Raw genomic sequence first — 12,683 nt, forward strand, 5'->3', positions numbered from 1 at the left:
TCTCTTTGCTTCTGCTTTTTCTCCTCCTCTCCCCTGCTGACTCCTGGCTGAAACTGAAACTTGACTGGTTACCTGGCCACCCTCTGATCTCGGGCCCAGGTTCCCTCCTCCGCCAGTCACTCACCTGCACTGCCTTCCTGGCAACCCCTGCACTTGGGGACTGTTTTTCTGTTTCCCTACAGTCCCACTACCAGCACTTGACACCTGGTGTCTGCACTTAACCCTGCACTTGCCACCTGCTACTTTTACTTTATGTATTCTATTATCCCATGTACTCCGCTGTCCCCTCCCCATGCAGTTGTGCTATTTTATTGACACCTGGCCTAATAGGATTGTTGTCTGTCTTCCCTCTGTTCTCCCTCCCTTGCCTCGTCGTGCCTTGAAACACTTGTGTATAGGCGTGTTATAAATGCCATATCATATCATTGTACAATTGTTGATGGTTTTGTTTGGCTATCTTGTCTTTGCCTACTGTTTATTTTTGTTTATTGTTCATTTATAACACGCTTAATACCAGCGAGTGGTTTCTAAGCACAGGATCGGGATTCAAACCTGTGTTGCGCTGCCTTATCTTGCTTCCAAGATAAACGCATTGCCCCTGAGCTATCCTTCCTCCCCAATAAGTCCAGAGGGGCATGCCACCTGCGCTGCAACAGAGCCCATTTTGTGCTGGTGAAAAACGTAATAGTTGCAGGGGGCCTGTCTCTTACCGTAGAAGAAATGCCATTTTGTTCTGAGCTCATGTTAGAAGGTTTAATGGGTGGTTGGTCTGTTGTTTATGGCAGCAGATAGGTCCTTGTGTGCTGGGTTTAAGGTAACTTTCAGGGGCCTGTCTTGTCCCTTGCTGTTTAAGAGTTGTCATTATGTGCTCTGTGTAGAAGGTATCCTCACTCCAGTTCCCGTTTTTTACTCTCTCCCTTAGGCTGGGGGCTATGTGAGGGATGATGCAGTCTCTAACTTAATTCACCTCATCAGCAGCACCAGCGAACTCCATGGTTACACTGTGCAGAAGCTCTATTCAGCCATCCAGGATGATATTTCACAGGTAAGTCCCTCCATCAAAGGGAGGGATACAACTGTACAAAGGGAGTGTCCATGGTACATCTTGGAACTTTCTTATGTTTAAAAATGTTCCTCTTAATATTGACTTCTATAGATGCTTAGTTGACGTGAATGTGTTGATACAAGCATAGTGTTTTATTTTACCAACCTTGAAGTTCTGCGTTTCATCCAACAGACCAGGTGTAGCAATAGGTATCACTGCACAGCTTATTGGCAATGGTTGGAGTGTTCGTAACCACTTGGTCATCCCAATCGTAAAGCTCACATTTGTATCCTTCTGCCTATTTGTTAGGAAAGACTTTCTTTGTGCAGCTTTCTCTACCACGGATTTCTTTTAAGAAGGAGTTCCAAAATCCACTATAGGGGTGGATTTAGGGCGACCAACCTATTCTGGTGAACAGGAAAGACACTAAAGTCTAGCCAAAACCAATCAATGTAGGTGGCAAAGTGGTAAGGCTTAGACTTAGGAAGGGTTGCAAGCGTTGTTTGGGCTACAATGTGTCCATACAGAGCAACACCATTAATTCCAGTTAGGTAAGTACAAAAATATACAGCGTTCTATTAGGCCTTTAAAATACACACTAAGCAATGAAACTTTGAGGCAAATCTTGTCACACACTTAATATGAAATACATTTCTGATGCTTGTGAATCTGCTTAGAATCACATGCTGTGCATATCATCCGACATCTAGTGGTAACCGCAGTGTATTGGATCTTGTCTTTCGAGGATCGAAAAGGGACGTCGACATGGGCGATGCCTGTAACACTATCTAACGTGACGTGTAATGTACTTCAAATCCCTCACACGTCGAGGTCCCTCAGATTGTTTTTTTTTCTGCCCAGCTTGCTGTTTGCCTTATGCGTAGCTCTTCCTTATTGCAATAAAATGTTATGTTTCCCAACCTCCGGTCATTTATATTTATTCGTCCCCTCTCGACGATTACTTCCTCACCACAGCCGGCTGGTGCTCCGGTGGGCGTTGCCGACCACGTTCTCCCCTCTCTTTGCCCCTTTGGTTTTGTCGTCACTTTAATATACCTGAGCTATGGACAGGACACCATTTAAATGTTGCCCTTCCTGTAAGGGAACATTTCTGTGGAAAGACAAGCACCGGCAGTTCAATTGTGTCTTCCCCTCAATCACAACTAGACGTCTTGTCAGTACTGCTAGCTCCTGCATCCTAAGATGATCAATGAGCGTTGAGTGAAACGGTGGGCAGACTACGCTATTTCGCCGGCCGAGGGTAGCTCCCCCGTAGCCTAATGTGATGAGGATGTAAGCGACGACCATGGCTCTGAATCGGATGCCATTGACCTTACATCGGAGCGCTCCATGACGTCTGTCCCCGGCCCCGCTAGGCACGACGTAAGTCCTGCTATGGGGAATGTACATCCCGGCGACAGGGATGCGCCTGCTACCCATGGGACTAAGCGCACAAACCCTGGTACCGCCAGGACGGATCAGTCGAAGCGGACCAAGGCGCCAAGGGGTACGTCGAGTTCCTCGACGGCACCTCCCAATTCGTGTGATCGGCAGCCCTCCCCGCAACCACGTGAGCGGCAAGATGTCTGGGCATTCTGTAAGTAAGGGCGCCAGCACCAAAAGCCGCAAGGCCGTCGAAACGCCTCCTAAGAGCATGTCTGTTAGGCAAAGTTTGTATGCAATACCCTCTGGGGACACTACAAACGACTCTGACTACAGGTAAAGGAAACCCAACCTTTGGTATAAGCTTGTACTGCACAGTTTTGGTAGCATGTTGAGCAGCCAGGCTGATCTCAAGCGGGGTCAATGCGAGCTGTAGGGGAGTTGCACAGAGGTTCATAGTGATAAGTATTCAAATAAACTCTTACACTCAAGGTTTCTTGAATGAACAATAATTTATTTATTTATCAGTCAGTTAGAATAAGCCTTCTTCAGAAGGGAGCAGTATAATAGTAACACACAAATACACTTCAATACTGTACACTCTTAGTTTTTAAATCAGTAAAGACCCTTTTGAGATGGCCCCAGACACAACCTACACCATCAGGTGACTTCAATAGCTAGGGTGCTGGGGACATTAATATCTTACTGTTTGCATTTAGAATATTGTTATAAATTGGTAAGAGGAAAAGATTATTATAACAACAAGAGACCATAAATCTTCTTAAGCAGGCAAATACTTTTGGATCCCCACAGCAGAGTCATTCATTATAACAGGCTAGGCCAAAGTCGATGGGCAATAGTCTTATATAGGATGAAGCACTTCTGGTAGGTAAGTAGAAAAGTCTTTGCACAATGTTTTAGAAGTCTTTGAAGAAAAGAAGAATCAAATGTAGGGCCACAAGCTGATTAGACTTGTGAGTAGTAGAAGATGCAAGCAACTCTACAGCAAGAGGTAAGTTCTCTCAGACTTTGTACAGTACCTTTGAATTGAAGAAAAAGTGCATCTGATGACTTCTGTTCCTGTGCAGCTCTGCAGATCTCACTGTTCCTGGGCCTCATTCGTGGGGACAAGGAGGACTTCTGGGGACTTCTGCACTGCAATGGGACGGTCACCGCTCGCAACCGGCAATCTTCAAATCAGTGGCTGTTCAGTGTTTCAGCTCCTCACGTCTACCGCAAATAGCAACACTGCGGTTCCTGGCTGTTGAGAGGGGCTTTCCTTGCTTCTGGGGCCCGCACTCTGAGGGGGATCAGGCTCGGTCAGTCCTGCTTCCTGGGAGTCCGGAGGATCTTCCTGAAGCTCTAGGCCAACTTAAAAGCAACACACAATCTGGTGTTCCTCTCCCTGGCTATAGGGTTTCCAGCAGCAACTCTGTGGAAATTCAACCAGCTCAGAGAAGGATATCCAGGTGGCGTACTTTGGAGTTGATTGGTCCCACCAACTCATGGGGAGAAGTCGTCCTTGCGGGGGCTTCTCTTTTGATACGAATTTGGTGTGTCAGCACAGCAGCAGGGCTTCACCGGGCAAACAAACGGTCCAGGAGTTGCAGGAAGTGTCCTGTTCAAGTAGTTCTTTTGTTCCTTCGTCCAGTGGTCGACTCTACCTTCCAAGCCAAAAGCTTCGCCTTTTATTCAGTTCCCTCCCATTCATTCCAGCCTAGCTGTCAGTCACCCATTGGGGTGGATGTCCTTACCGGACAGTCAGCCGGCCAATCACTAGAGTGCATTTGAGTCTCCTAGGAGACTCAGCACAGGCAATTTCGGGCACCTACCTCACTTCCAGCTTATCTTGCCGCGCACTCCCCACAAGCTTAATTTAACTCTATATTCAAGTCCCTATGTCCTAGCCATGTCCCCGAGGAGGACACAGCTGCGTGCTACTTATCTTCTGCAGCTCCAATCTGGATATCTGGTTCCTGAGGGCGGCCCTGCATATCCAGCCATTCCATTGCATCCTTCGGCGTCTCAAAGAACAGGGATTTGTTCTTGTAGAACACTTTCAACTTGGCTGGGTAAAGCAGCATATAACGATGGCCTGCTTCTTTTAATCTTCTTTTCACTGACCCAAAGTTCATCCTGCTACGCTGTACGTGCAGCGTATAGTCCGGATATGCTGTGATTTTTGCCGACCCCCTTTCCATCGTTCCTCCCTTCTGAAAAAATTCGAGTATCTTCTCCCGGTTTCGATAGTTCAGAATTTTTGCGATCAGCGGTCGCGGATGGGTTCCTGGGGGCAGTCGTCTTGTCAGGGCCCTGTGCGCCCTTTCAACCGCGAACCACTGGGTCAGCGCCCCGCCAGTTATCTCCTGCAGGAGCATGGTTTCCACATATTCTGTTGGGTTGGGCCCCTCCATTCCTTCCGGCAAGCCGACAATTTGTATGTTTCGTCTGGCCCGCCCTTCCGCCTCCTCCGCTCTGTCCTCCAGGTTGCCCACCCGCTGCACGAGGGCATGTAGCTCCGATCCATGTGCGGCGCACGCCGCAGTATTCGCGGCCATCTCCTTCTCCAAGTTCCCGGTGCGCTCCGCAATCGTCCGCACGTCCAGTCTCAGCAGGTTCACTTCCTCTTGGACTGCACCAATCTTGAGGTCCAGGCTCACCTTCAGTTCGTTCATTGCCTGGCCCAGTTTAGTCTCCCAGGCCACTTTCAAGTCTGCAATTGCTGCTAGCACCTCCTGGATCGTGCCCGGTGCCTCTGCCTCTGTCGTGGGGGTCTCCTTGCTTTTGCCTCCCTCCGCACCTGGGGGCGTCTTGGTGTAGGCCTCTATCGTGGGCTGTTTGGTACTGGGTCTGATAACTTTATTAGACATCCTGCCGTGTTGTCCGGGCGTAAGCCAGCTGCACCTCCCTGTGCACAGAGGTCTGCGTGGCACCAAGCCACTCTTGGCAGTATAGGGCCGTAGCGGCTATGCCCATGTGTGTCTTGGTCGCTCGCCTCACCCTTAAAGTGGGCTCTGTCCACCCACATACTTGCGCACTCTCGGTGTCGTGACCCAGGTCTCTGCCTTACTCCAAGGGCACCTTCCAAGTTCAGTCTGGCTTCACTGCGGGCCCAGCATCAGCCGCGAGTTCGCTCGGCGGGTCTCGTCAGTTACCATCTATGCGCATTCAGGCTCCGGGCGCACGCCTCTTCGGGCGTCTTGCTGTCTCGATCTTGTCTCTCGGCTCGCAAAGCATAAGCGCGGCCCGGGCAGTCCGCCTTCTTTCCTCTGCTTCTTCACACCACGGCCCCTTCGGGTCTATTGCTTAAAACAGGATCCTGAAATCCATTACTGGTACGTCTGATACTTCCATCAGCTATCACTGCAGCGCGCCCATGACCCTCGATGATTCCTTTGTTCCCGCAGCCATTTTGTTTCCATTTTTCGAGTCGGGGCTCGCAGTTATACAAATGGGTATAACTTTGTGTCCGTGCATCCCATGTGCACCAAAAGTTCAGCGAGTATGGCCCCCACCTTCATAGTCATGGATGTTAATTCACAGCGCTGGCAGGCATCCGTGCGCGCACTTTTTCCCCAGGATCAATACAGGATCGAAGGAGCTCCTCCGGAGCACGTCCCTTTACATGGCCGTCCTAGCCACGCCGATTTTTCTGAAAGCTTCACTCCTAAGAGACCTCGTGAAGATGATCCTTATACACCACTAGCAAAATTCCAAAGAACCTCTAACCCATTTCATGAGAAGGTCTTTGACCTCATAGATCAAGAAGAAGGTCCTCTTGATCCTTATTCACATGATGATGATCCCTTTGAGGATCCCACTAATCAGCCCCAGGGATGGGATGATGGTCAGCCGGTGGATAAGCCGCTTTGGCTGTCCCCTACCCATACCCTGGACCCTTACACCATATGTATGGACCCCCCCTCCTCCCCACCTCTGCATCAGTCATCACCGGTAGATGATCAGATGGCGTTTAACAACATTCTGAAAAGAGCGGCAGAACACTTCCAAGTAGCCACGCAAGAGGCAGTGCCGGATTCAGATTTTGTGGAGGACATTTTAAAGGTGAAGGCTCCTGCCATCCAGGCTATCCCTTTACTGAATTACATTAAAATGTGCATCGCCCCTTCCCTTTTAACACCTTCTCAAACCAGGGCTGTTAACCCACGGATGGAAAAACATTTTTGCCCCTCCCCACTGACCCCCTCTATATTAGGGGTCATGCCACCCCGGATACTCTTGTGATCACGACAGCAAGGAAAGAGGGCAGTGGTCCACTTGTCTACAGGCGAGGCACAGCCAGACAAAGAATACAAAAAATGATATACTCTGGGGAAAGAGAATCACTACACTGCGTCAGCATATTGCACCTGCATAGCCAACAACACCACACCGTTGGCCAGCTATTCTGACGTTCAATGGAACCTGCTGTAGGAGAGCCTGCAGGAAGGCCCTGAACCAGTGCGTTCTAGCCTGCTTACAATATCAGGGGGTAAGCAGGTAAACCATAGCATCCTCAAGAACACTTTGGATGCTGCTGAGACAGCTGGAAGGACTTTAGCCCAGGATACCCTTCTAAAACATCACGCCTGGTTAAAGAACTCGGGGTTACAACCAGAGACGCAGACGTCGCTAATCAACAATCCGATGGAAGACTAACCTGTTTGGCAAGGCAGTTGATGAGGTATTGGAAACTGCCAAAAAGGAACACAAGCCTTTGAAGACTTTGAACCAAATCACTCTAAGACCCTTTCAACAGAGAGGAGGAAGTTCTCGCTGCTCCTTTTGTGGGCAGTCCTATTCTTGTTCCCCGCGCAACCAATATGTTTCCGGGAACAATTGGTCCTCAGGACAGGGGTCTGCCTCCTTTACTCCATATCCACCTAGAGGACAACACTGTGGGAAACGAAGGGGTCGTAATTCCACCCCACTAGAGGCTCCTCAGCTTCCAGTCAGAAATGACTCTCAGATCTGGGTCTCCTCCCTTGCTTCCCCGGTCGGGGGACATATAACATCATTCCTAGATGCATGGGAGGGGATTACCACAGACCAGTGGGTGCTCAAGACCGTCACCCACCGTTATTGCAAGAAGTTCAGCCGGCCACCCCGATTCAGACCTCCAAGATCCAGACGCCTAACGCCAGAACACCTGAGGATCCTGCTGCAAGAGGTTCAGATCCTGCAGGAAAAGGGTGCTATCGAAGTCGTCCCACTTCTACAGGTAAACAAGGGTATTTATTCAGTGTACTTCCTTGTATCCAAAAAGGATCTCACCATGCACCCTATGCTAGCCTTGCACCCAGCGGACAACAAATATGTCAAGCCCCAAATGTTTTGTATGGTAACATTGCAAGAGGAAATCCTTCAGCTGAGGCAGGGGTATTACATGGCAACATTGGACATGAAAGATGCATACTTTCATATTTCAATGTTGCCGGCACACAGGAAACACCTAAGGTTTATGATAGAGGACAAACACTATCAGTTCAAGGTCCTTTAATTCGGCATTGCCTCAGCCCCAAGGGTGTTTACAAAGGTACTAGTAGTTGCAGCAGCTCACATGCACAGGCAATCCATCCCAGTTTATCCTTATCTCGACGACTGGCTCATAACAGGGGACTCCTACGGAACATGCCTGTCGAACACTCAAAAGACGATAGAACTCTTATTCAGTCTGGGATTCTCCATAAACGAGAAGAATTCGAGCCTAGACCCCAGCCAAGTCGATCAGTTTCTGGTGGCTCTAATTCAGACAGAAGACGGCCTTGTCTTCCTATCCAACGAGAGGGTTCAAAACATGCTGTTTCAGATCCCTCAGTATGTAGCCAGTTGAGAAGTGACAGTACACAAGGCCATGTGTCTGTTAGGGATGATGGCATCCTGCATTTACTTGGTTCGTCACGCACGTTTGCGCATGCACCCCATGCAAGAGTGGCTCAACAGCCAGTGGTATCAGGCCAGCGGAAAATGGGACGATCTAGTGGGTGTCTCGGCATCCCTCGCTCGCTCTCTCTGCAGTGGTAGTCTAGGGAAAACCTCTTGAAGGGGAAATCCTTCACCACCCCCACACTAGAAGCCACTCTCATGACGGATGCATCCCTCACGGGGTGGGGGTCTGACCCCATTCAACAGACGGCACACAGCGTTTGGTCCCCAGCAGTAGTCTCCAACCACATAAACCTGATGGAGCTGTTAGCGGTGTTCAAATCGCTGAAGGCCTTTCAGACACAGTTGCAGGGAAAGACCGTACTGATCCTCATGGCCATGTACTACCTGAACAAGCAAGGAGGCACTCACGCTTCAGGGCTGACCAAACTGTCAATGAACATTTGGAAATGGGCTCTCAAACACAAGATGTTCCTACTGTCTCAACATGTTCCAGGGGAACTCAATCTTCTGGCAGACTTGCTCAGCAGAGACTTCCCACTGCCCTTAGAGTACAAATGGCGACTACACGAAGACATCGTCTCCAATGTTTTTGCAGAAGGGGGTTTTCCAGACATCTACTTGTTCGCAACTCTGGAGAACTCGCAATGCCCAGATTACGCCTCCAGGTACCCTCAGAAGCACCGATCCAAGGGAAACGGTCTGTGGAGAACATGGTCAGGGAAATTTGTTTACGCTTCCCCCCGACTCCCCTACTCAACAAGATAGTGCACAAGTGTTAGGCAAAGTTTGTATGCAGTACCCTTTGGGAACACTACAAACGACTCTGACTACATGTATAGGAAACCCAACCTTTGGTATAAGCTTGTACTGCACAGTTTTGGTAGTGTGTTGAGCAGCCAGGCTTATCTCAAGAATGGTCAATGTGAGCTGTAGTGGAGTTACACAGAGATTTACAGTTACAAGTATTCAAATAAACTCTTACTCTCAAGGTCAGGTACACACTTTTAATATCTCTAAATCAGTAGATACCCTTTTGGGACGGCCCACAGACCCTACCTACACCCTCAGGTGACTTCAATTGCTAGGGTGCTGGGGACATTAATATATCACTGTGGCTTTTAGGACCATCAAGTAATAAGTCAAAGGAAAAGGTTATTTAGAACATACAAGAGACCACAAATATTCTTAAGCAGGCAAATACTTTTGGATCCTCCCCAAGAAGAGTCATTCAGTACAATAGCCTAGGCCAAAAGTGAAATTGACTTGACTTAAATTAAACTTACGAGACCCAGCACATACTATCTTACAATAGGGTGCTGGAGAGGTTACCTAGTATCCCCTTTGTCTAGCTTCTCATGTAAAAATTTTTGTTACCCATTCCTCGCTGGTGGCAGTGGTTTAGTTTTAACTACTGTGGTGTGCATTTACCGCAGGCTGCGTTCGCAGCTGCAGTAAATGGCCCGGTCTTCTTTTTTAGCCACTTCTTTGTGGTAAGGTCCTTCTTGAGATTTACTCTGCGTGCCAAACCAGGTTGGTCCCAATGTTCGCTTTGCCTTTGGTGGGATTCACAAGTGAAGCCTGCATTTGGCTCCAGGGTGTCTGGGGTAGGCAGGAAGTGAGGGAGGTGCCCAAAACTCCCTGTGCTTAGTCTCCTAGGAGAACCAAATGCACTCTGTGGTGATTGGTTGGCTAACTGTCCGGCAAGGACAGCCACCCTGCTGTTTGACTGGCAGCTAGGCTGGAATAAATGGAAACCTGCATAAAAGGAAAATCTTTTTGGCTTGAAAGGCAGAGTCGACCACTGGACAAAGGAATCCGAAGAAGAACTTGGAAGAGATGCCTACTGCAACACCTGGACTGTTGGTTTGCCCGGTGAAGCCCTGCTGCTGTGCTGAAGCTCCGAATTAGCCTCGACTGGAGAAGCCCTGTAGGACGACTACTCCCCTTGATTTGGTGGGACCTATCAACTCCAAAGTAAGCCCGTCTGGACATCCTCTCACAGCTGGTTGTATTTCCACTGCTGCTGCTGGAACCGACGAGCCAGGGGGAGGAACACCAGATTGTGTGCATTGCTTTTAAGTTGGCCATGAGCTCCACGAAGATCCTCCGCACTCCCCGGAAGCAGGACTGACTGAGCCTGAGCCACCTCAACAGTGTGCTGGACCCCAGATGCAAGGAAAGCCCATCTTGACAGCCAAGAACCGCAGTGGTGCTGTTTGCTGAGACGCGAGGAGCTGAAACCGTGAAGTACCACTGAATAGAAGTCGGTCCTTTTCTGCCGCTGATCATCCCATTGCAGTGCAGGAGTCCTCCAGACGGCCTCCCTCTTGCCCCCATGACTGAGGCCCAGGAACACAGGATCTGCAGAACTGCACAGGAGCAGAAGCCAGCTGGAACCTTTCTTCTAACCAAAGGTACTGTACAGTCTAAGAGAATGTACCTCTTGTGTAGCCTTACTTGATCTCAGTTGAGTCTTGTCTTGGCTGCTCCTGTAGAGTTGCTAACAGCTTCTTTACCTCACAAGCCTAAACAGCTTGTGGCCCTACTTTGATTTCTTCTTTTCTACAAAGACTTCTAAAACATTGGGCAAGACTTTTACCTACCTGTAAGAATTGCTTCAGCTCACTTAGACTTTTGTCCAATTGACTTTGGCCTGGCCTGGCTCCCTGAATGACTCTTCTGCCCTCTGACTTTGTGTTTGGTCTTCCTTCCAGGAAGGGGTTAACTTACTTTGCATTGGGGGTATTCAAAAGTACGTACCTGCTTCAGAATATATGTGAGATCTCTTGTTTTGTTCTAATAACCTTTTTCTTTGACATGCTTCTAAGTATTGCTCTAAATGCAACAGTGATGTATTAATGTCCACCTTGTCTAGCTATTTAAGTCAACTGAGGGTGTAGAAACTGCTTGCATGCCATCACAAATGGGTATTTGCTGACTTGGAGAAACAGAGTGTGTATTCTGGAGTGTATTTGTGTGTTACTATTATATTGCCCCTTCTGAAGAAGGCTTATTAAAACTGACTGTGAAATAAATTAATAATTGTTTAATCAAGAAACCTTGTGTATAAGTGTTCATTTGAATCATTGTCACTGTGAATCTCTGTGTAACTCCCCTACTGCTCACATTGACCCCTTGTCATGATGCCCGCTCCCGGGGAGCCGGTTCAAGCCCTGCGTCCTCGAAAGCAGACATCCAGTCCCCAAGGAAAGACCCAGCAACCCCATATAGGGGCCCTTTGGACAGTGTCATGGCACCTATGGCGCCAGGCTCATAAAAGACATCAGTCCTGGCGCTTTAGGCGCCAGGCTCCTTATGGGAGTGCTTGGGTGCACTTAGCTGATGCAGACCATGCTGCAGGATCCCGGCCTCCTTGAGGCCTGAAAGGAACTACTTTACCTGTGGGACTAATTTACCATCCGGGCGTGGTCGGGGAAGGATACATACCTGATTGGAGGAAGGATACATACCTGGAACTTTTTCCAAGGCTATTTAAACCCCACCCGAACAGCCACACGTGCTTCGCGTTGTTCTGCATCTAGCAGCTGGACGCTCACCGTGTCTGCTCCTGCATCCTGACTTCTGCCACGCCTGCCAGCATCCTGGATCACCTGCAAAGGAAGAGAAGAAGAGAACAGAAGAAGAGAACACCTGCTAAATCCGCATCCCGGAGACATCTCGCCGACAATCCTGAAAAGGAAGACTTTTATTTAAAAGCTCATCGCGTCGATCACTGCAGCGCCGCATTCCACTCACCTTTACAGGGCGCCTCCATGTTCAGCAGCGATCATCCGGATTCGCAGTCACGCCCCAGCGCCTAGGGAGAAAAAGGCAAGAACAAAAGGTGAGAGAGAGAAGGGAATAAGGAAAGCTAAATCTCCATGTTAAGACTTACCTGTTGATTCATTCCCTCTTCATTTCGGGTCCGCGCCGCATCCTGGCATTTCCGAACTCCGGCCCCTAAGGGGAAAAAAGGACATCGGCGTTAATGAGCGAATGAAAAGACATTACCAAAAAACGCTCATTAAAGACTTACCTGATTTCGACAAGGATTTCACCTCTCATCTCGGGTCGGTGCCTGTTCCCCGGCATTCCGTACCCCGGCCCCTATGGGGAAAAAGACACTAGCATTAGTACATTAATGCATGGACACAAGGGGAACCTCTTATCAAAAAAACTTACCTGGAAGCCAAGCAAGTTTGGTTCTCACCAATCCGAAAATCCAGTGAAGTAACTGGATACCAACGCGCCCCTGCATCAGAAGCAGGATGGAGAGCTCGTCCTTCCAGACCCTAAGGTGAGACGCTACTGGGAATCACAGAAGGGTTTCGAGGAGGGTGAGAGGGGAAAGTGGGAAGCCGATTGC

General features: G+C 49.0%; 1 protein-coding gene across 3 annotated transcripts in view; it reads left to right on the plus strand.

The window, feature by feature from the left end:
• AP1G2 (adaptor related protein complex 1 subunit gamma 2) overlaps positions 1–12,683 on the plus strand; it is a 742,171-nt gene that overhangs the window by 449,104 nt on the left and 280,384 nt on the right. For all 3 annotated transcript variants that reach the window (XM_069633944.1, XM_069633946.1, XM_069633945.1), the window contains one exon: positions 923–1,045. In XM_069633944.1, the coding sequence (XP_069490045.1) occupies positions 923–1,045 (123 nt within the window). The remainder of the gene's footprint in view (positions 1–922; positions 1,046–12,683) is intronic.

The sequence above is a fragment of the Ambystoma mexicanum genome, chromosome 13, assembly GCF_040938575.1.
Source record: "Ambystoma mexicanum isolate Mex_15411 chromosome 13, UKY_AmexF1_1, whole genome shotgun sequence".
Taxonomy (NCBI): Eukaryota; Metazoa; Chordata; class Amphibia; order Caudata; family Ambystomatidae; genus Ambystoma; species Ambystoma mexicanum.